General features: G+C 49.5%; 1 protein-coding gene across 1 annotated transcript in view; it reads left to right on the forward strand.

Annotated features, from left to right (window-relative positions):
- The window catches only part of DOCK3 (dedicator of cytokinesis 3), a 681302-nt gene extending 657221 nt beyond the window's left edge, over positions 1–24081 (forward strand). Inside the window, exons 38-50 of the mRNA XM_012639462.1 lie at positions 3597–3738; positions 4794–4960; positions 5114–5200; positions 5669–5848; positions 6488–6571; positions 6693–6809; positions 9214–9335; positions 10562–10700; positions 11221–11368; positions 16741–16859; positions 18035–18122; positions 22628–22710; positions 23572–24081. Of these exons, the coding sequence (XP_012494916.1) occupies positions 3597–3738; positions 4794–4960; positions 5114–5200; positions 5669–5848; positions 6488–6571; positions 6693–6809; positions 9214–9335; positions 10562–10700; positions 11221–11368; positions 16741–16859; positions 18035–18122; positions 22628–22710; positions 23572–24081 (1986 nt within the window). The remainder of the gene's footprint in view (positions 1–3596; positions 3739–4793; positions 4961–5113; positions 5201–5668; positions 5849–6487; positions 6572–6692; positions 6810–9213; positions 9336–10561; positions 10701–11220; positions 11369–16740; positions 16860–18034; positions 18123–22627; positions 22711–23571) is intronic.
- The last annotated feature ends 16 nt before the right edge of the window (positions 24082–24097 follow it).

Below are 24097 nucleotides of genomic sequence, written 5' to 3' on the forward strand. Positions count from 1 at the left end.
CTCTTGTGGTGCCCCACTTTGGATAATGGGCTTAAGTTTAATCCAGGAAAGTATAAGAGGTGCTAGATCACTGTCGTTTCTTATGATTGAATAATATTCCATTGTAAACATATACCAAATTTTGATAATCCACTCATGGATTGACGGGATACCTTCCAACTTCTGCTTCCAGTGCCTGAAACCTCCACTGTGACTCTTCTTATCCAGACAGGGCACTGGTACAGCCCTGACCTCAACAGTAGGCTGGCCTCTTGGGATTTGTCATCTAAGATGGCAGTTTTTCTCTCTAGGCCACACCATAGCCTATGCAGCCAGGATGGAGAATAGAACTTTTGGTTTTAGAAAACCTGCAGGACACTCCACATGGCTCCTGGGGCCCTGAGGGAGCTGATAAGCACTTCGTTTGTCTGTAGAAAACCCCTCCGAGGCCAATTCTGTGACCCAGGATGACAACAGCCATTTCTGTCCACTATTTTCTGGAAGGCTGGGCTGGAATATAAACATCATGGAAGGAATGACTGAGCATAGACCTACTTAAGCAGTTGTGATTTTCTTATTTGTTTAGCACAACAAAGAGGCTCCAGGAATAGTCAGCCTGCACCTATAGGTTATATCCCATAGAGATTTGTTGTTCTCAGATGACCTAAATGAAGCTGTCCTGATGAATGGGCCCTGGAGCAGTTGAGACCTGAGATTAGCTCTGATTGCCTCCAGTTCCAATATCTTGCTAAAATTCAATGTCTGCACATCTCAGCAAGCACCTAGGAACGTTCATGGGATCCCTTTGGTATGTTTGGGATCCCATCTTATTGGAGAAATTTCTTTAGCCAGTGAGCAATAACAAGTTTGATATCACATGATGGGTCAACCAGGCTTAATGGATCCTCTAAAAAAAATTCCAATCTGCTAGCAAGAGAGTTAGGGCCTACTACATTTCAGATGTGAGACAGGTGCACTTGCACTTTTCCTGGGCAGCAATCATTCTAGGCTGAAAGGAAAAATTATCTGTGTGGAAACTGATAATGCAACAGGGGCAGCAAGCTCTCTCTGCCTAATTGTGATCCCCAGGAAGACTCTGACGCTGTGCCACAGGAGTGTTCCTAGTAGCAAAATGGGAATAAATAGAGAGACTACCTTAGGAGAACTGGGCCTCCTTCATCTCTAGTGACCATCCAGCACAGACATTTCAGAAGTGGCATATTTGCTGCCCCCATCAGCAGAGATCAGACAATAACAATGGAGGTAGAGGTCAACAAAAGCAGTAGAGGAATTGTATAAGTATTAGAAATCAAAAGAATCTCCATAAAGTCCTATGACAAACTAATGATTCTGGCCCTGTAACTTGCTTTTTTCTCATTTTATTTTTGCAAATCATGCTTTATTATTATTTTATTCTTACTGTGTAGATCCACAATTTTTGTACATCATAAATCAGATTTCACTGCAAAACATCATCATTTTGGATATTACAAAGTCAGGCCCTGGTATCTCCCATTTCTGTTCCTGCCAAGCAGGAACGCTCCATCACAGTTTGACCTGGCTCCCACCCTCTCCCGGTCATATCATGGGGCATATCAGTGTCTCAGGGTTCTTGGAGCTTTCTGACAAGTAGGATCTCGCATAGAATCTGCACCTAAGCCATCCAAATCATGCTTGCAGGAAACAGTCTGAATGTTCAAATGTGGTTTCAAAGGCTCCAGTAATGGAGGAAGAATAAGAAAAAATGTTAGGAACCAAATGTCACCTGTCAGTCCATCCCCATCTTCACACAAGGATCATTCTCTATCTAAGAACTATGATTCATGCATACAAATTTCCTTGGCCTAGCTACATGCTGCCTTCCCTTCCTTCAGCTACTCAGTTCATCTGTGGCAAATAGAATAAGTTCCAGTGGCAGTAGCTATTTGCCTTCTAGATGGCTAGAAAAAAGTACAAAAGAGTAGTGACCCAGATCTGTCTTGTGTGGAGATGCTGGAGCCCTCACCCAATTGAATGAATGTGATATCAACAGCCAGCCTCAAAGTCAGCACTGTGTGCCTTTCCTCCTGTTGGGCTTTCCGCAAGGGCTAAGTTACTCCCTCACCATCCCTGAATGCATAGGCCATCTATTACTTCAGCTCTGTCAGCTTGGTTTCTTTGGACCATCTGCCTGCCTCACCTCACAAATGTGATTATCTACTAATCTGCAAGGAGACAGGAAAATATCTAGTCCTGCCTTCTTGGGGAATTTCTATTTCTCTTCATTTGACCCAAAACAGACATTGGTGAGGGTTTTACATATGTGAGTGGATATGAAAAGGCCAGTTTTTCACAAGTACTTTATTTGTCAGTTTTGTTTATCAAACAAGAGACTTAGAAGTCTCTGTCCTTTGACTACTGGTCTGTTCTGCTGAGAGGCCAGCCTGCTCCTCTTGCCTTTAACTTCCCTTCTGGTGTTACCTTCCATTCCGATTCATCCAGACACATGGCCCAGCCTTAGCTGAATTCTCCCATAGTAAGAAGGGAAGTAAAAAGAGGCAGAAATCCTATTCCAAGAAGGTTGAAGTCCTCCAAGGCCTGGCCTGTGATCAGCCCTGTCCTGGGGAGCATATGGCTGGCCCTGTGGAGCCTCTCTTTCTCTCTTCTGAAGACAGAAGGGACTGTCAATGCCTGATACCACTTTATTGAAATAAGTCTGGTTAAGCAGTTGAGTGGGCAAAAGATGTCACCAGTGGGTTTCAGAGGAACTTCCTCCAGCCACCCACTCATGACCAGCTATGAAGTAGGCAGAGCAGCAGGGAAGATGTGATGCCTTGTTCACAAAGAGACCTCAGTCTACAAAGAGAAAAACTGAAACCTAACCCAAACTAAATGTGATGTAACATAGAGTTTTAAGAAACATGGAGTTAGAATGATGTTGATTTGTTCTGCCTACATGTTTGCAAAGGAATTGGCTGCCAAAGAGGGTTTATTAATGTAATAAACAGTCACTGAATACCTACTGTGCACTGGGAAATGTTTAGATTGTTTCTCCCAGCTGACAAAAGTGATCCTTCAAAATCACACACGAGATCACCCCCATATTTAAAATTATTTTGTGGCACCCATAGCAATCAGTCCTTGGCACACACCTGCTGACTTCTTCAACCACCCTCCCACCAGTTCTCTATACACACCTTTTTTCCAGCTGTACCTTTTCCTGTCTTGGCTATTGTTGGCTGTTCTTACCCGTTGTTGCCTTGATTATCACTGTACCTACATAAATTGCCCTTCCCCACTCTTCTCTACCAGGTCAACCTAGATGGACCCTTCAGAACTTTTTAAAAACATGACTTTTTCCAAAATCCCAAACCCCACCTTGCTCCCCTTTCTGGGAAAGGTGCCTATATCCCACCCCCAGGGCTGCATACGCAGTGCAATTCTCCCTTCATCTGTCCCTCTCCTCTTGATTGTCATTTTCCTTAGGACAGGAACTGAGTGCTATGCCCCATGTCTGCCCCAGGGCCTGGTACAGAGGAGGTTCTAAGATGTGTTTGTGGAATGAGTAGCTATTGACTCCCATGTGGAGGTTGGGAGCTACAGGCAAGACATAGAGTATGCTTTCATGTTTGTGACAGAACAAAGAATACGTGTGCCGTGGCCATGACTACGAGAGGTTGGAGGCCTTCCAGCAGAGGATGCTCAGCGAGTTCCCACAGGCTGTCGCCATGCAGCACCCCAACCATCCTGACGATGCCATCCTACAGTGTGATGCCCAGTGTATCTTTCGACACTTGGTGGGGGGAGGAGGGCAGGGGCCCTGGGAGGTGAGGCCCACCTAGTCAGCTGCCCTCCTTTGTCAGTCATTACAGAGTACGTTACCCATAGTCCTAAACCTGAGTGTGTCCTCATCACTGAGCCCACGCTTAGCAAGGCACTCATGCCTCACAGAAGAGACACAGTACCATATCCCTTAGCCACAAGTGATCTAGTCATCATCAGGGCTTCGGGGAGACCTTTATCCCTCAGGCTGGCTGCTACTAGCAGCTTGGTCCCCACCCTGCCCTATAAGGGTCCTGTCCAGGCAGCCAGGAGCAATTACTGTGCCAGGTGATTTGGGGTCCCACCAGGGCTCTTGTCACAGGGATACCATCTGTGCTGTGCCCTGCTCTACTGCCATGTGCACTATTATTGTCTCTTGGTCAGGTGGACTGGGGCAGAGCCCTGAGGATGAGGGGACAGGGAAGAGATGGGGAGTTCCTGTGGTTTGGTGGCACTTGGAAGTCTGAGTGCAAACATTGGCCTGCTCCTCATCACCCCTCACACAGCTTCCTTAGAGACTGTGTGATAGTCGCCATGGTTGTGGCAAGCTTATTCCAGACAGGGGAGGGCAAGCAAACTCCCATCTGTTTCTCTCCACAAAGACTCCAAATAGTATTTTATTTAAAAATTATTTTGAGGTAAATATAGTTCACCTGCGGGGGCAGGCCCATGCCCTTGTAGCCTTCTCTCACTCCTATGGGATGGGTACCTGCATTCCCCTGACCTCTTTCCCCTTCTTTCTTAAAGGGGCACCACAGAACACTTGAGTATTAACATCTCACCTGGGCTGAGTGCTCATGAGACTCACTACTGGAGCAGGGAGGGGGAGGGGCAAATAGAGAAATTTGCCTAACTGCGCTTGGGTCTGATCTGCCCTTTTAGATGTTGCTGCCTCCACCGCTGCTGTCAGTAGGGAAGAGGGGCTATGGTGCTCCTTTGAGGAGATGACAGGGATCAGCCACTCAGGTCCATCTCTTCGGCAAGTCTCGGTTTCCCCTTCACTTCCTACCCAGACTTGCAGATCTATGCAGTGACGCCCATTCCAGATTATGTGGATGTTCTACAGATGGATAGGGTCCCAGATCGTGTCAAGAGCTTCTATCGCGTCAACAATGTGAGGAAGTTCCGGTACGACAGGCCTTTTCACAAAGGCCCCAAGGACAAGGAGAATGAATTCAAGGTGAACAAATCTAGGAAAGCAGGGGCAGTGCCCATAGCAAGTCCAGGGGCAAGCCTTACTTTCTTGGGAACACGCCACTATTTTATCCTGGGGGTAGGCAGGGTGTGGCAAAACTTGCCTAACTGCTGACACCTGCCTGTGCCTTCCCTGCAGAGCCTATGGATTGAGCGTACCACACTGACCCTGACCCACAGCTTACCTGGCATCTCTCGATGGTTCGAAGTGGAGAGGAGGGAACTGGTGAGACATGTCTCAGATGAGGCTGAGCTTCACAGCTGCTCCCTCAGCCCTGACTCTGGGGAACTTTCTCAAAGGACGGAAGAAAGAGAGAGCTTCGGCCACCTGCCTGGCCTAGGCTCCCACAGGTCAATCCTGTGCTGGGATCTTTGTGTACCTTCTCTCATTTAATCCACACAACACCCCTGGGCAGCAGGTATTTTTAACCTCCTAGTTTACAAATGAGAAAACTATTCTCTGAGATTCAGGAAGCCAGAGCTCTCTGATTTCAGAACTAGTGCTCTTCACTATTTGCTGTACTTCCAAGGGCCTATAAATCAGAAGAGAAAAGTAGAAAGGATGCAGAGAGTCTCAAGTCCACAGGAACAAGGAAGGGGAATCAACATCACAGGTCTCAGATCCCTGCTGTCAGGAACATGATGATGGGTTATCATTGTTCCTGGGATGACACTGTGTGCTGTATGCCCCCAGGTGGAGGTAAGCCCTCTAGAGAATGCCATCCAAGTAGTTGAGAATAAGAACCAGGAGCTACGGGCCCTGATCAGCCAGTATCAACATAAGCAAGTACATGGCAACATCAACCTGCTCAGCATGTGCCTGAACGGTGTCATTGATGCAGCTGTCAATGGAGGCATTGCGCGCTACCAGGAGGTGAGCTGGAGCCTTAGACTAAACCCACATAGGCAACTTGGCTAGAAAGGAAGTTCTCAGGCTTCTCATCTCAAGAATACAGCCTCTTTGGGTAGCCTTCCCAACTAGCCCTCTCTTGGCTAAGCTAACTTGAGATGGTCGTGGGACTGGGATGAGACCCAAAGCTCTCTACCACTCCTTATTTCTGTGGCACAGTTCTCTGGTGCGGACTTTTCTTCATTTTTATTCTCTGAACTCTGACAGATGGGTAATCCATCTGATTATGGGAGGATAAATGGCCTCCAAGAGGAACCCGGGAGCCCAGCCCTTCATGAGAAGTGAATTATAGGCTGGCTAAGAGGCTAGCCCCCACTCCCAGGCTACCAGCCCTGCCTGCCCTAACTAGGCCATCCAGTCTCCTTGAGGGACTGGGGCCAGCATTCAGGCTTAGATGACTTGGCCTTCAGTCCTTCTCAGATAGAAAACATACCTCTGATTGCTGGAGATTCAAACAAGCCAGGCTGGAGGTGCTGGTGTATGTACCTGTGAAGAGACAGCCTGGCTGCCTTTTAGGTGGCATCTTTGGACTCAAGTCTGCTGGGCCCCATCTAAGTAGTAGTCCTGGGAAGAGTCTTGCTGACTTGGCCTTTCCTTTCACAGGCATTCTTTGATAAAGATTATATCATCAAACACCCAGGAGATGCTGAGAAGATCACCCAGCTCAAGGAGCTCATGCAGGAGCAGGTATGTCTTGTAGGTCTTGGAGGCCAGCAGCCAGGTGGGAAAAGCCATGCACTGCAAGATGGTTATAGTTCTCAGGGGCTGCCCAGGGTTCAGAGAGTGGCCTTGTTTGTCATCCTGATAGGTCCATGTCCTTGGAGTCGGGCTAGCAGTTCATGAGAAGTTTGTGCACCCAGAAATGAGGCCTCTGCATAAGAAGCTGATTGATCAGTTCCAGATGATGCGGGCCAGTCTCTACCATGTAAGCTGATCCCTGTCCTACTGCAGTAGAACCAAGTGTCACTTCCTCCCGACCTGCACCACAGACCAAAGGAGAGTAGGAGGAAGAGGTGTGGAAGAGAGGCTGTCCCTGCCACAGAGGTGCAGGAAGCCAGGGTAGATCCTGTATCCAGGGGAGGGATGCTCAGAATCTTCTCACTCACTCCAAAAAGAAGAGTCAGATTTGATGGCAAAGAACATCTTTCAGGGCACTGTGCTAGTGAACAGAGGTTTCATATGTGGAGAAAAAGAGCTAAAGTATATGGCCCACATGTAGGGATCTCTTTGGAGATATTTTTCATCCCAAGAGCCTAAAGAGATAAAGCGTGGCCTGAGCCAACCTACTCTCTCCATCTCCCTCCTTCTCCTCTCTCCCTCACTATCTTTCTCTTCTTCTTTTCTCTGTTTTTACCCTTTCCCTCTAAGCTCCTCCCTCCTTTTTCCTCACAACTTCCTCCATCATGTTTGGCGACCCAGGCTTGTATCCGAAAAAGCCTAGGATGGGCAATACTTTCATGATGGCTGTTCTTAGAGGGGTCAAGCAGGTTCTGAGGCTGGACCAAGCCCCAGAAGGTCTTCCTAACTCTGGCCTGGCTCTTCAGCCTCCACAGCAGAGTTTGGCCCTACTGACACTCAGAGAGAGGACCTGTATTCTAGGACTAGTTTTCCTTGGCAGGGTCTTACATGGAATGCTGGCTGGTTGAGGATAGAGTTCAAGTGGTCTTGAGTCCCCTAATCACATACCCTCACCCCTTTTTCAACCATGGAGCTAATTCCAAATGTTTTCTAGAAATGCTTTCCTGCTAAACAGGCTGGCCCCCAAATCTCAAGGGTATGAACCCAATTACCTACTGCTATCTGGCACCAAAGCAAAGTTTCTCTTCTCATTAACCAGGACCACTGGATAGAAATAGTAGGGAGACAAGAAGTAGAGCTGTTCAGTCCTACACCAGGCTGTCAGGAATAAGAAATTTCCCTTTGGAGATGACCACCGGCCACAGAGGCCCTGGGGGAGGTTGGACCACTTGGACTCAGTGGGCCTGACCTGTTTGGAGCTGACCTGCTTTGTTCTGGCATGCTGAGGATTCTGGTCATCTCAGTCCTTCCAGGCTCCCCCGGGCAGGTCTCAGCCTATTCTTGCACAAGTGTGTACAGCATGAAAAGCAAAAAGAGAAAAAGAAGCTTGTCATAGTTTGAGAGGTGGGCACATTTTCCACCTTTCTAGGAAAGCCTGTAGAGCCTGAAATTTCTCATTTCTGTTATGATTCTCCCATGGTATTTTAAGGTGAAACATGCAGAGATGGTCTTTTATGTTTCCCCCTTAAAACTGAAGTGTCAATTTAGTGAAGAACTTGGGTAGTGTCACTGAATGTGATGAGTATTCCATTGCCTATCATTCTATGTATTTCCTGACATTATGGCTGGTCTCTGCTATGTGCAAACTTCCCTGTCACACCAGGTGGCCCAGGAAGGCTAGAACCTGGCCACTGCGGAGGTTCTCCAGCATCCCGGCAGCCAGGTCACTGCAGCAAAAAAAGCACAAAAACGCTTGCCTTCTTACATCAAGTTCTTCAGCGTGCACACGTGAAGGTGCCCTCTCTGTCCTCAGGAGCACATTTCAGCCCTCTGCATGCTTTGGAAGAAGGGGATGGAAAACCTTGTGCTTCTTCAGGATAAGCTCAGAAACATCCCCAGTGGACTTAGGGCCCCTGTTCACCACAGATTATGAAGGACTTGAGGACAGTTGCGCTTTGTGTCCTCAGTAAACAGGGACACAAACCAGCTTACTGTTACCTGGTAGGGTTTGAAATCAGAAGTTTCTGCCAAGAAGTCTATATACTTGATAATTTAATTACACTAAAATAGAACTGTGCTGTTTTTAATTACTTACATCAGGATTTTATGTCCCATCTTCCCAAAGACTATGTCACTGGCAACTTAACCTGGGTCACTAAGAGCTAGGCTATTTAGCAATCCAGTAAAACCCAGTCCCAATTCTATGTAAGAGGTACCCACTGACTGACAGCTGATAATAAGCTCTTCCTCTCCTCCTTCCCAGCTCTTGTTCTACTTATTCTGTAGTGAAAAAGCCTCTTAACGTACTCCTATGAGCTCAGACTTGTGGCTTTAGCTTATTCCATATGTGCTTCTATTAAGTGAACCTAGGGTCCTATGGCCTTTGGTCTGGGATCCAGGGCAATTAGGAGGAATTTTTAGTTGTAAAGAGGGCATTGCCCAAAAGAAATCAGCAGTTCAGATTCAGCCAACAGTATATGACTCTTTTTTATTTCTTTTATACTTTCGACCACTAGCCAGTTATTCCCTCCTACCTATTAATTACTTATTTATTCTTTACTCTCTATGAAGGGGCATTCATTTCTCAACAGGAGTTTCCAGGTTTGGATAAGCTAAGCCCTGCATGTTCAGGCACCAGCACCCCACGGGGAAATGTTCTGGCATCTCATAGCCCCTTGAGTCCTGAGAGCATCAAGATGACTCACCGGCACAGGTACGGCCTTAAGGCTCGGGAGGGTTCCCTCCAGAGAGGTAAGTCTAGATGTCAAGGGTCAGAGAAAGAAGTCCTAAAGAGTACTTGGTGTGTACTCACTCACATTCCCTCTTACCCACGCCATGCACACAGCAAACACTTACATAGCTCCTGCCATAGAACCCACACCCTGCATCCTGTCAGTCACTATCCTGGGTGACAGAAGCATATACATGGTATTGTGGGAACATGGAGGAGGGTGTAAGTTTTAAAGAATAAGTAGAAGTTTGCTAGGCAGAAAAGAGTTGAGGTGAGGAGGGTGATGGGGCAAGGTTCCAGGTAGAGTGACTGACACATGCAGAAGCCTCAAGATGTGAACAAGCCAGCCTGGTCAGCACTACAAATAAAGCCAAGTGGCTAGAGTGCAGATTCCAGGGTACAGAAGGGGGCCAGGACCAGCTCTGAATGGGCTTTGTTTATGCAGGCCTTTGGACTTGATCCCAAGGGAAATGAGGATCACCTATCAGTTTTAAGGAAGAAAACAGCATAGTGATGTAGACGTCAAGGTGTGGCTGCTCTGAACTCAGGAGTCCTGGTTTACCTGGGCTCAGCTGAGAGTACTCAAAACTACTAGGGCAGGAAGGTCCAGGTTGGGGGATTAGGCCATTGAGAGGAGCCCCTTACTTAGTTTTGTTTTCCAGTGTGAGCAGCAAATCAGCACAGAGTGGGCACTCAGTAAATAAGCAGGAACAGATGAACGAGAGGCTTCCTGGTATTGCTAGAGGAGAGCTGTTGGCAAGCCTGTGGCCACAAATGTGGAAGGAAACCCATAGATAGTTCACAACCTGCTATTCTGATAGCTCCCCCATACCAGGAAGACACCCATGACCTAGGAGCAGATCCCATCATGATGTGGGCGTTGGCTCAGACTACTACCCCATAGAAAGGGGGACCTGGGATCATCAACCTGATTTAGCATCTCTCTTTTATTCCTCCTGAGAAATTGCTAATGTCAGCAGACTGAGTGGCCATAAACCATTTAGCTCCCAGAGCAAGGGCTCCTGAGTAGCAGCTCAGAGCCACTCCAGGCCTCAGATGGGTACGAGCGTTGGCTAGGGAACCCTCCAAACTAGTGACTGAGACTGGGGACAACTGTTTCACACATTTCCCTCTGCTGTTCCCCTACCACCCAGATGGTTTCTCAGCCATGGACCTGACTCCTCCCTATTTCCCACTCTTGCTCACAGCCCCATGAACTTGATGGGCACAGGCCGCCATTCATCATCCTCTCTCTCCTCACATGCGTCTAGTGAAGCAGGCAACATGGTGATGCTAGGCGACAGCTCCATGGGCGAGGCTCCCGAGGACTTGTACCACCACATGCAGGTACCAGAGCTGTCGAGAGAGAAGGGGCCGGCACACCATGCCTCGAGGACTGACCTTTCTGTTGGAGGGTCTGGTATGAGGGCTGGTAACCCTGCCTAGTTCTGTAGTTCCTGAATTCAGAATACCCCTCACCAGAGCTAAATCCTGCCTTGCCTCCACACACTATCCTAAGTCTCACTTCCTAGCCCTTATTTCCCAAGAAGGAAATCCCGCTTTAGTCCTGGCTGTTCTCAGAGATCCCATGGGAAAGATCCTCTGCCAGACTGCCCTCTTGCCTGGCATTCCTTCTGGCTTAGTCCTGCTTCCTGCATGGGCACCAGAGCAGGGCCAGCCCAACAGCCCTGTTCCATGTGGGTGGTGTGGGTGGCCCCCTAGTGCCAGCCATTAGCCTGGCCTCCATCGGGATATAGCATCAGGCACTGGGTCTGGGCACTGCAGGGCATGAAGAAGCCAACTCTGCACCAACCCTACAGTCCTGGCCATTCAGACCTCTATCCTGCTGATTTTTCTCCCTTTGCAGCTCGCGTATCCCAACCCCAGGTACCAGGGCTCAGTCACCAACGTCTCTGTTCTGTCCTCGTCCCAGGCAAGCCCTTCTTCTTCCAGCCTGAGTTCCACTCACTCTGCACCATCCCAGATGATTACCTCTGCCCCTTCCAGTGCCCGAGGTAAGGATGGCAGGGTACTGCTTGCAGAAGGGAGAAGAGAGGACTTCGTCAACCCCACTCGTCCTCCTCTCATCTGTGGCTTTGTCTTTGAGAGCAGCCCTGTGACTTAGCAAATACTCATTTGTGCTTTTAGCACTAAGGACTTGAGGGTTCCTGCCTCCAGACCTCTCTGGCTGGCTTTAGACCCTGCTCTGAATAGTGGTTGCTGCTGCACTGCCACCAGATAGCCAGCCATTGCATCTCTACCTCAGTAAGAGGATACACAGTCCAGGAGAAAGCTCAGCACTTTCCCATTGAAATGTTTGTTAGAAAAAAGACCAAAATCAAAGCAAAAGGGAGTCTTTTGTCTTAAGGAATCAAGCATGATGACAGAGTATGAAAAGTAAATTTGAAGGCTAAAATTAACTCTGAAAAGTGTTATTCTAAAACAGTAACAACAATCAAAAATATTTTCTTCAGCTGGGAAAGGCTTAATCAGGAGAGATGACTCTGTAAAAACCTATTTACATTGTCAATTATTGCTTGGTTTCTTATTCAATTGAATAAATATTGTTCTTTGAGAGCCAGCATCTTTTTCACATTCTAATCCTAGTTCCTGCAGTGAAAGTAGAATCTGTCCTTTTAGATAGAAACATTTGCAATGGAGTAGAAATGAGATGTAATAAATAATAAGATCTAGTGTTTCTCAGGGTTGGCTATGCAGGATAGTGACAGTGGTTTGAGCTTGCCAGCCAGTCACTGGCTGTTACTTCCAGGCTTCAGAGGGAAAGGGGTCTCTTCATTATTCTCATTATCATGAAGACAAAGAAAAATAGCACAAATTTATGACATGGAAGATCATGAAAGAAAGAATTTCTCCAAAGCACACAAACCTATGAGGACCACAGTAGGAATGGAGAGAACAGGGGCAGTGTTGCATAGCGGAAAGGTACAGTGGCCAATGGGAAAAGCCTTGGCAGAGTGGAGGGAAGGGGGCTAATGTTGCAATAGGTGCAGCCACAGACTTTCACCTGAAGCATCCAGACCAACCCCTCATTTCCTATGGGGGAATAGGTCCAGTGTGGGGGGATTAAGGCCACGTAGCCAGTTCATGGCCAAGCTGTACAAGTCTTTACACTCACCAGCCCTCAGTTTGATGGCCATTTCAGTCTCTGTGTTGCCTTCCTATCATGGACTGTGGGATTCAGAAAAGGGGAGCTAGCATTTGGAAGCAGACATTTTTAGTGCTAAATAAGACAAATGAACCAAAAAAACTTGGTACATGCTGAGATTTGTCATTATGTGAAGGTGCATAGAAAAGGAACAGTGATTTGTGTTATAAGAAGGCACACTGAAAGATGGCTTTATGAATAAAAAGGAAGGAAACCCTGTGAAGTTAGCTGTGAATGCTGTAGAGGAGATCAGCCTTTACAGACTCTTAAGGTAAATGCTCCTCAATGAGGCTGCAGAAACAGATTTTGGAATCCCACCCGGTTTGTGGTTTTTTATGGTTTTTTTTTTTCCTAACCAGAAGCCTCTGTAAGATATGCTTAGCCATATCTAAGACTTTTTCTGGGTATTCTTGCTGAAGACAGATCTCTGAATCGTGAATGTTGATAAAGACAGAAGGCAACAAAGGATGGGCATTTTAACTCAGTTCTGTTCTGACATTGCTTAGACATTTCCTCTAGGCTGTGCATGGTACTCAGTGCCCTGGAGAGAACAAAGAGGAGGGACCAGCAGGCCTTGTTGTCAGGGACCTCACAGGCTGGCTATTACCACCTTTGTCCTTCCAGCTATCTATTTACAGATTTATTCACTGTCAAGCTTTTACTGAGTGTTCAGTGAGGAATCTGTATGGATCTTGCTTCAGGGGGCACCACCTCAGAGTTGAGAGAAATTATTTTCTCCTTTAGAAATAACATCTTTTTATTTCACAGGGCTTGTTTATCTGTTGCTGCATAATAACCCACCCCCCAAATTTTTGTCTTAAAAACAACAATTCATGATCATCTCTTATTGTTCTGTGGGTTTACAGGGCTCACTGAGCAATTCTCACTTGAAGTCAGATGTCACCTGGGACTGGAATTATCTAAAGGTTCAACTAGGCTAATGTCCAAGACGGCTCACTCTCATGCCTGGCAGTTGATTTTCACAGTCAGCTGGGAGCACAGCTGGGGCTGTCAACTTGAGCTCCTACATATGACCTTTCCATGTGGCTTAGGCTTCTCACAGCATGGTGGCTTCTCACCAGAGCAAACATTTCAAGAGACCCAGACAGAAGCTGCAAGGCTCCTTATTTCTCAGCCTTGGATGTCCCAGAAAGTCCTTTCTGCCACATTTCTATTAGCTAGTCAAGTCACTAAGGCCAACTCAGATACCAGGGAGGGGAATGAGACTCCACCTCATGTTGATAAGGAGTGGCATGTGTGTTTTGGGAGGGAAGGCATTGATGGTTGCCATTTTTGGCAACAGTGGCCATACTCTAGAATATCAACATAGAGAAAGGTTGAGAGAAGCCCCTTCCCTTTCTGGGGTAGACATTAAGTGCAAAAGTAAACAAAATTATTAAAATAGAACTGGGCCCAAAGCAGGGAATGGTGACAAGGTTGGAGGCAATAAGAAAGAAACGAAATCCCTCCTAGACCACAACATCCATACAATCCACATGCAGGCCCATCTGGAGAAAGCTGCAGGCCCAACATCCGTCAGGCACCAGAGTTAGGCCCTATGAGAGAAGATAGAAGGCTGTGTGTGACACAGCGTCATAGAGGAAGACTGATGTTTTCAAATAAATGAGGTAGATACAGTAGATGTACTCTGGGCAAAGAAGGGAGGGAGCAGTCCATTCTGGGGTTTGTTTGATATTGCTGGTAAGAGAAAAGCTTTCATGAAAAAGGTGATCTGGAGGGGAGTCCTTTGCATTGGAGTTGCTTCCCCTACTCCCAAGAGTGGTCCGAGACCAGTGGCCTTCCTTGCCATGCCAACTGATACTGTCTGCTGTGGTTCCCTTTGTTTTGGAAACCTCTGCAATGAATGGCCTGCAAGGCACGGTCTAAACTCTTGTAAGTCAGCAGCTCCCCCTTGTGGTCAAAAGGTTGACTGGGGCTAGGAAATGGGAATTTTGAATGATCCTCCTTGAATAACTCAGTCACATTGGGACTTACCCTCCCTGAGTTTTACCAGACTACAACTCAAGTAGTTCAAAAGTCCCATAAACATAGAAGCCCTTGTAGTCTTTAATGCTTTCATTAAAAGTAATCATCACTTCCTACCTTGGGACTGGCTGCCCAGGGCAGAGGATAATGGGAGAGAAGTTGAGGCAGTAGAGTTAGAAAACTTAATGGTAGCATAGAGCACCCCTTTGTTATAGCACTGGAGAGGCCACCATAACATGAATCCAAATCCTCAGCAGAAGCCCTAGGCCCTAGGGCCTGCAGGCTGCTGTCCTCCATCCTAGCTCCCTAACATGAATCAGGACATTGAGTACACAGATGGAGGTTGGCCTTTCGAGCCAGGCTATGAGCTTCATGAGGTGAGGGACTATGGACAGCCTGAGCAAGATAGTAGCCCAGGTTCCAAGAACATGCCCAGTATGGAAGGGGCATTAGATAGGAGTTTGGCATGACTGAGTTGGTGTAAAGGTGCTGTGTTTCTTTCTGTGTATGCTAAACGAAATGTAGCTCTGTCCAGAGCTGTGGCCTGCAAGGCTCAGGGAGCATCTGAGTTTCTTGCTAGGAATGTACTATATAAAGCAGTGAACTTAGGGGCTTTTTTCTTTTCTCTTAACATAGCCATTTTCTTGAAGTTGCCTAAGAGCACAAGGTTTAAAGGAGAACATAGAAACCAGTAAAATAATAAAATAATAGCAATTCAGGCCCAGTTTTTCCAAAAAATCATACTTTAACCATTCCCTTATCAGTGGAGGACATTTTTAAAGACTAGGTCTTAAAGCCAGCCCTGAGGTTTTACAAACGGGATCACTCAGACCAACTGTGGAAGAAGTTACATTACTGGTTATTTATTATGGTGACTCCTTCAAAGTACTTCAGCCTCATCTTCTTGGACTAAAATGAATACAAGAGGAATTTCTTAAGGATTCCTTGGGCAAGCTGGCTGAAGACCTTCTGTTAGCTGTGTCCTGACAGTGCTGTCACTGCACACTCAAAGGAAAGCCCTAGAGACCCTGAGTTTTAGGGACATAGAGCCCCTAGGAGCTGCAGATTCACCCTTCAGTTGGACCCCATAGGCTGGTCTCAACCATCCAGCTTCACTCATGGCATATCAGAGATGGGTTTCAACCACACGAGCCAACCAGAGGCATTGGAGTCCAGGTGACCCTTCCATGAGGGGTCCCATGCCCCTGGTAGTTTCTCATGGATATGCTGGTCTCTGGCACAATGAGCAGTGCACATTTGGAGGACCTTCCTAACTACCCATTCCCCAGGAAAGCCAGCAAGTTATTCTTACTGCTTCTGTGGAAGGTCTTATCAAGCACCATGGGTTGACACATTCTTGGACCTATATCTATGGCCTGAATCCATAGGGACCGGGTCACATCACACCTGGCATGGTCTGGCCTCCAAAACAGCCCCTAAAGGCAGGGGAAGTCACTGCAGAGGCCTCACAGGAGAAGAACATGAACCAAGTCAACTGAAGAGCTCGAGTTGAAGCCCCACAACTTCCAGATTAGTTCTATGACCCCTGAGTTTACTAAAGTTCACAGAGGGAAACCCTGTGAGCCACTCACTTATGTACAGGGCCCTGGGCCCTAGCCAGCCTGGCTTTAGGGCTGCAGTAGGACTGGCAGGAAGGTAGAGGCCAGGTGCGAGGGGCCTAGAAGATGGGAGAAGCCTCTGGAAAAAGGTGGTAGGGAGCCAGCTGAGAACAGGGCCAGTGGTGTTGGGAAAAGGTAAGTATGTAGAGACACAATGTGTCAACTAAGAACTGTTGGCTATGTCATCTGAGTGTCTCTGTCTCTATGTGATGGCTCCATTGCAAGCTGGCGTGTACCCATGCCTGGGCCCCCTGAGAGAGCCCAGCCTCCAGGCCACACTGACCCCCTGAGAGTACTGGGTGCAGAGGCCCCCTAGCCACCCTGCTTCAGTTCTCAATTCTCCTCACCCTCTGCTTCTGAGCACAGTGAGGGGCTCTGTCAGTGGGCCCACATCACCCCAGCCTGCAGAGTGTCTGCCTCAGCTGGGATACCAGTTGCAGCCCTTACCACCATCCAGCCACCAGGCTCTGCTTCATACCCCCTGTGCTTGCTAAGCTCATCCTCACCCCACTGCAAGGGAAACCTAGCCTGGTTCCCCAGCGCTGAGGCTGCTTGACTGCTGGGCCCTCCATCTGTGGCTTGTCATCTGTGCTTGATTGTTCTCACTTGGTTACAGGCTCTCCCTCTCTGCCAGATAAGTACCGCCATGCCCGGGAAATGATGTTGCTGCTGCCCACACACCGGGACCGTCCGAGCAGTGCCATGTATCCAGCAGCCATCCTGGAGAACGGACAGGTAGGAAACCCACCCTACTGACTGCCCTCTGCCACAAGTGTGTTGGCCTGTGCCTCCCTCATTGCGTTCACTGGGCCTTCTGCATTGCCCTACATGTCTCCCCCATTCTGCTGTAAGATCCCCCAGAAGACTGCTGTGCTCCTGGACGGGGAGTACAGTGAATCTGAGGACCAGCAATCCAGAGTACAGGTGTGGGTAGGATGGCATAAGGGTTGGAACCAGCATTGTTTGTGTGGCTATCTGTCCTTTTGGCCAGACTCCTGGACTCCTCATCCCTAGACAGTCTGGCAGAAGAAATTAGTTCTTCGTTGCCTGTCTCAAGAAGGCAGTGGTGTAGATGGGTCTGGAGGATGTCCTTCCTCCGTATGTGTGGGGGGGGCATCTTCATGGGGAAGCTCTGCCTCTTTTACTGATGCATCCACCTGAAGCCCCTCGCTACCCGCTGGGGCTGCTCTCTACACCAGCTCTCCAAATACTCTTCCTGGGAGCCTTGACCAAGAGCTTCAGAGATTAACTTCTTCCCCTGTGCAATCTGCCTCTGCCCTTCTATCAGAGTCCATAAAAGTCACCTCCAAGTGACTGTTACCTAGTCTCAGAGTGCCAGGGATTTCTCAGTGGTACCTCCCTGTGCCTGATTAGCCCTGCCAGACAGAGGAAATCGGTCTGCTTGGCAACCGCCCATCAAAACAGCAGGTCCTGACCATAACTCGACTTGGGTGCTGCACGTGCTGCCCTTTTCCCTACCCTCAGTGCTAACGTGGGCCTGTGCAAGGCCTCTCCAGGAGGCTAAACCTGTCAGTGCTCACGGGGGAAGGGGGAGTGGGGTCCCTAAATCCTTTCTGCCAGTGGATCTCCCTGGCCAGACAAAAGGTTGCAGACAGTTAGATGCTTTCAGGTACTTATGCCCTGTTTCTGGGACCCTGCACAAGACAGCCTGGGTCCCAACCCATCCCACTGGAGGATGTTGCCTCAAATGTTGTGCATGGAAGCACTCAGAACCAGACACCTGGATGGTCTTCCCCCAGGCTGACATGGAATTCTCAGCACATCTCAAGTGTGAGCCATACCGCTGGTTTGATTTCCCCCGTCTGATCTTGGACTGTCCTGGCTCCTGTGGCCCACAAGATGCCTCCCTGTTGTTTCCACCCTCTGTGATCTTTTTCTCCTTCCCTCAGCCACCAAATTTCCAACGGGCCTTGTTCCAGCAAGTGGTCGGAGCCTGCAAACCCTGCAGTGATCCCAATCTGTCTGTGGCTGAAAAAGGTATTGCTCCTCTTCTCCAGGTGACATTCCCCCATGTCTGTTCCCATCCTGAGTGTCTGATTCTTGTCCCTGAGCAAGTAAGTCGACACTACAAGACCAGCTGGCCAGGGCTGAGCCATACTCCAACACCTAGACCTGTCTGTCTGTCCAGAGTTCTGACCAGTTTCTGTGTTTGCTGTTTAACCCAGATCTGGCTTGATGCTGAGGTTTAGATCCTGTTAATTGTATCTCTCCCTCCCCAGGGCCTACGTCCAAAGAGGCCCCAGTTGCCACCTGCTCTGACCCCAACTTTATGGAAACTTGGGCCGCTATGTGCAAACTGTGGGCAACCACTTTCCTAGGCTCATCACAAGCAGCCCCAGAATTTAGCAGGTCCTGTAGCCCCTTTGAGCCCTCTCAACTTGGGCCCTCAGGGATCTCTCCCTTAAGCTCAGGTCAGGTCTGTGGCCAAACAAGCCCCAGGAGGAATGGGAAGAACATGCCAGTTTCCCAAAGTTAGGGTTCTCCAAATGAAACCCTGGGTGCTCCCAAAGGAGTCCAGACCACCTGTAGCTACCTACTCTGGCCAGCAGCTGCTGTGAGTCCATCTTCTACATTGCAAGGCCATTAACCATACCATGAGACTGAGCAGTCCTCCATAGAACTGAGGCTGTTTAGATGGTGGCATTTTATTCCTGCAAGCTGATTGAAGAACCAGACTCAGACCTATATGGCCCTGGCCTGAAGCCCTAGACACAGAGACCTGAGTTAATTTTAACACAGAGCAATACCTAAATAGGGACAGTGTTGAGCCTTCCTGCCACCCAGAATCTGGCCCCATATCAGCCCCTCTCCCCATAGGTTCTCCCCTCTCTTCCATCTTTTGGAGTTTAGGGCACACTCGGTTCCCACCAATAAAGCATGCTGTCCCCCATACCATGAGAACATGTCTCTCTATAGCTGTCAACATGTCATTGTACCTGCTCACCAACTGCTGTTTGCTGTCCCCACTGTTATTATTCCTCGCTTATCATGGAGGGCATACTTCTGTGTCCTCTTTAAGGAGACCAAACACTGGGTCCACAGCCTCAGTTCCTGGAAGGCATTGGTGCTGATGTTCAGCCACAAAGGGCCTGAAGATTCTGGTTGAAGATGCCTTCCTGGCCTCAAGGCTGTACATCTCAAAAACATGCAGCTTCTTGGACTCCTGCACTTGTGACCCAAAACAGAATGCACTTTTGGCCTGGAGGGCCAGAATACTTTCATTCACGTGAGATACAGCACAATCTCAGAACTAGCCAGGAGCCCACACGGGCTCAGAGCTTATATGGAGCTGGTGGCCAGACCAGGACCCTAAGCCAGCTGAACACAAAAAAACTTCAGGCCTCAGGCCAAGCTGCAACAAGGAGCTGGAAATGCCCACCTCAGTTGTTGGAGGGAAGGAGGTTTGTCTCAGAACAGAGGCTGAGCCCAGAGCAAGTCTGTCCTCACCACAAGGCCAGCACTTAGTGGGCAACAAATTAGACACTTGCCTAGTGGCAACAGATAGACCAGAGTGATAGCTACCTAACTCTCTACCTCCAGGGCAGGAACTATACATACTTGCCATCATTCTCTTGTCCCTCAGGGTCCTGAGTCCCATGAGGACTCCACGTCTCAGTTGCAGGTATCTCTCCTTGCCAGGCAGTGACTCCCAGACAAGGCAAGCCTACCCTCAGGGCCATGGCCTATGCACTGGGGCCCTCAGGCCAGTGCTGGACAGTTAACACTAGGAGAGAAAGGCAGCAGGGCACAGTGGGAATCGCTGATCACTCCTCTTCTCCTAGGATAAATCATTCTATCTTAGCCTTCCCAAGAGCCCCAGTGCACTTGTGCTGCATGGCAAAGATCCACTGGCCTCAGTGCTCACAGACATCAGGCTACAGCATGAGCTTGACAGCTTCTGGTTCACATGGAGTCGCTCAGGCAGACACCCTTTTGTAAACCATTACAGCCTTGCCAGCTCCCGTAGCATTCCCGTCCTAGAGTTCCCTTGGGCCCTTGTGGGTGAACTTTTGCAGCCCCACAATTCTTCTAGGGGCTAAGTGTGCATCTTAGATCCTGGGCTGTTGCAACCCCTTTGAGGAAGCTGCCCAGACCCATTTCCACCTTTTTATGGAGAAGGTGCTTTTCTTTGGGGGAACAGAGAGCATCAGTGCTGAGGACCATGCTGGATTTTGGAGAGAGTATGGGTGAGAATGGGCCTGTTCTTAGGGTTTCTCAGGCTCTCTGAGGAGACCATCTGGTGCTCATCATATTCAAAATTCTTTCTCCCTTCAGGCAACAGCTGAGTGCCTGCATGATGCCCAGTTGCTGCCATGCCCCTCCTTCTTGCCGCCAAGGCAGCAGCAGCCATGCCATGAAACTGAGCAATCCTCCTTAGAACTGAGATTGTTCAGATAGCGTGGCCCTATGTTCTGCTGCAAACCCGCACCAGTTCCTGAGCAATGAGAAGATGGATGTCACCACCTTATCCCTGGTCTGCCTTGGGTCTCAGGTCCTCTTAGCCACATCCTCCTCCAAGGCCAGACTCCAGCTCCTTCCCTTCCAGAGTCTCCAGTTCTCATATGGCTCTGGAATTTCCCACTCAGTGCCTGGACCAGGAAGAACCCAAACCCCAGCTCCTTCAGGCTCAATGTAGCTACCACTGCCTTAGAACAAAGCCTGTGGCTAGGCACCTGGATTGTGAGCTGCTTTCCTGCTGCTGATAGCCCAAAAGAGAGACTGGGCTTGCCTGGCTCCATCAGAAAAAGGACATATTTCTTCTCGCTGCTATTTGTTCTATAGGAGGCCAACAGGATTCACATGTTTCCTGCTGCTCCTGCAGAGTGGCACCCCTTGGTCCCCAAGGTCCAGCCATCTCTCCTCTCCTCTCCATTCCTGCAAAGTCTCTTACTCCCAAATGTGGCCAAGGGGTCAGTACTCAGGCACTGGACTCCTTCCTTAGCATAGAAGGGCACTGTGCCTCCCTTTGTCCTGGGCCCACTCTACCCTGCATCCATGGCATGTGGGTGCCAGGAACTGGGCTTCTCTAGATGACCAAAGGCACCCAGGGGCTCCACTGTCATGTCCCTCCTTCCTCTTGAGAAGCAGTGGGTCCAGCTAGACCTGGGCTGCAATTCTTGGGCTTTATACTTTCTTCCAGCAGGTGCATTGAACACCTGTCCTTGCCTAGAAAAACCTCCCATGCACCCCAAATCCAGCCAGTAGGCATAGGAGGAACAAGCAATGGGGCAAATTTGAACATTACCACAGGCCCTTTGTAGGGCCATCTCTTGTGGAGCTCCTGCCCACTCCCTGGCACTCCCTGGCCAGCTCTGGAAGGAAGCAGTCTCTACCACTCATCTTGCTCCCTACTTTTCCCACTGAGTCTGGGCAGTAGGAGAGTTCTGACTCTAGACTTTATTTAGCCACAGAACTCTATGGCCCATGGTTCCTCTGTATTCTCTTGGTCTCATCAGCCTGTTCCACTCTACTCTTCTGTCCTCTTCTGTTTTCTCTTCTCTTCCTGGCAAATCCCAGAGGCTGCAGATGTTTACTCCTTGCTTCACTTTCCTCAGCTGTTTCATCCTGAATACTCTTAGACATCGGCTCACTCTGTTGTCATCCTCTTAAGCAGTTTCAATCCCTGGCCACTCTCCCCTGTGGGCCACAGTACCTTGCTTGGCCAGTGTTTTTAGTTCCAGGGGCTGGCATTCCATTCTCGTGTGTGCTAGATACATAGTGCACACCTGAAGAATCCATAGACTGCACAACAGGCTTATCCCAGAGGGTGGCTCAAGAAGTAATCTCCCTTCATGCCATCTGTTTCCACCCTTAGTGGTGCCAGCAGCCCCCAGCAGCTGGAGCCTGGATAGCGGAGCCCGAGAGGCCCAGCCCTTCCCGTCTGTCCACATCCTGGCCCCCCTAGTGCCTCCCCGAAGCCTGCTACATGGTAAGAAGACCTCTAGTGGGTTCTCCAAATAGTCCCTGGTCTCAGACTCTGCTCAAGGGCCAGGGCAGCAGCTATCCAGGCTAAGAAGATGGGCCATTCTCTGGGATGACTCAGCCAAGGAAAAACATCCCACCACAGGAAGGATGCTGCTGGGCTTTGGGGTCAGTGAGGTTTCTGAGTACAGCAGGTTAGCTCAGGAAGGCCATCCCAAGCAGGGAAGCTGAAGACAGCGGAATTGACTGTGCCAGGCACACTGCTCACCAGCCTGTCATCGCCTAGCAGTGGGCTAGAGCTGCCCCTGTCTGCAGCCTTTTGTTCCACAGGCTCTGAAGCACTCGGCTTTCCTGACCTCTGTGTGGAGTAGGTTTCTTTTACCCCACCAACCTGTGTTTTGCAGAAGGCCAGTGTAAAGAGAGTTTTTCTTATAGGCCTTAATGCTGAGGGGTCCCCAGGCGACTCTTCCGATGCCTGCCTAGTTGGCCTAGCAAGATGGTGCTGGTATGCAGCCTGAGTAGGGCCCTCAGCTGAGGCTCTGGTTCTCTTCCCTTTGCAGGTCATTATTCCCTACACTTCGACGCCTTCCACCACCCTCTGGGTGATACCCCCCCGGCCCTCCCTGCCCGGACCCTGCGCAAGGTAATGTACTGAGGTGGCAGCCTGCCTGATGAGTCAATCTATCTCATCTGCTCTAGAATCACCCTCGGGGTCTACAAGAAGAACCTGAGCCCTCCCCTGCTCCTCTCCCCAGCCTGGCAGAAGCTGAGGGTGGCCAGAGCCACACTTGAGCTGCAGGTGACCAATGTATCCTGCAGCAAATGACATGGAGGCAGGGAGATCAGAGGGTCCTGGAAAGAGCAACACACTGTACCAAGGGTGTGTGGGCAGCGAGCACTGAGAAACCTGGGGGCTCTCTGCGAACACCACAGGGCATCAGTACACCATGTTCAATAGCTAAATAAGCATTCCTGTGGTGGATCATACAGCATTTAAAACTAGAATTCAGTAAAAGCAAGAAGCGTCAAGTACCAGAGCTTTATGAAAAACTCATGAGGGTAAAACTTAAATCCTGTTAATTTTTCTGCAAATTGGGAAAGACTGAGTCTACCACAGATTTTCACAGCAGAATACACTACTGTGGTCCATGGCCCACCAGGGTTTTTTCTGCCCCCATCCCTGACCCCAACTGGCCTGATGACCCAGCCCTTCTGTTAGTACCCCAGAGCCACAAACAGCAGCCTGGGACCTGGCCCCAGGGGGCACCAATGGCCAGCAGCCAGGACAAGGCCATTTTTGGCCATGGAAATGCATATGATTCTGGAGTTCTACTGGCTCGCTTGAGGGTCTGGGGAGGAGCTAGGGGCTTGCTGCTGAAGAAACAAGAAACGTACTGTTGATGAGGGTTATTTTAAAGTTCATTCATAAGCAGGTCTTCTGGTGGCAGGCCAGTCAGCCTCTCTGGAGAGAGGGATTCTAACATGCCCAAACTTTCCTTCACAGTCTCCTCTGCACCCCATCCCAGCCTCCCCCACAAGCCCCCAGTCAGGTCTGGACGGCAGCAACTCTACACTGTCCGGCAGTGCCAGCAGTGGTGTGTCCTCCTTGAGCGAGAGTAACTTTGGGCACTCCTCAGAGGCCCCACCTCGCACTGACACCATGGACTCCATGCCAAGCCAGGCCTGGAATGCTGACGAAGATCTTGAGCCACCCTACCTCCCTGTCCACTACAGCCTCTCCGAATCTGCTGTCCTGGATTCCATCAAGGCCCAACCATGCAGAAGCCACTCAGCCCCAGGGTGCGTCATCCCTCAAGACCCCCTGGACCCGCCTGCGCTGCCACCCAAGCCCTACCACCCCCGCCTGCCAGCCCTGGAGCATGATGAGGGGGTGCTGCTTCGCGAAGAGACTGAGAGGCCTCGGGGCCTGCACCGCAAGCCCTCCCTGCCTCCTGGGAGTACCAAGGAGGAGCAGGCCCGCATGGCCTGGGAGCACGGCCGAGGGGAACAGTGAGGGGCAGGGAGGCGGC

The sequence above is a fragment of the Propithecus coquereli genome, unplaced genomic scaffold (genome assembly GCF_000956105.1).
Source record: "Propithecus coquereli isolate 6110/MARCELLA unplaced genomic scaffold, Pcoq_1.0 Scaffold1, whole genome shotgun sequence".
Lineage (NCBI taxonomy): Eukaryota > Metazoa > Chordata > Mammalia > Primates > Indriidae > Propithecus > Propithecus coquereli.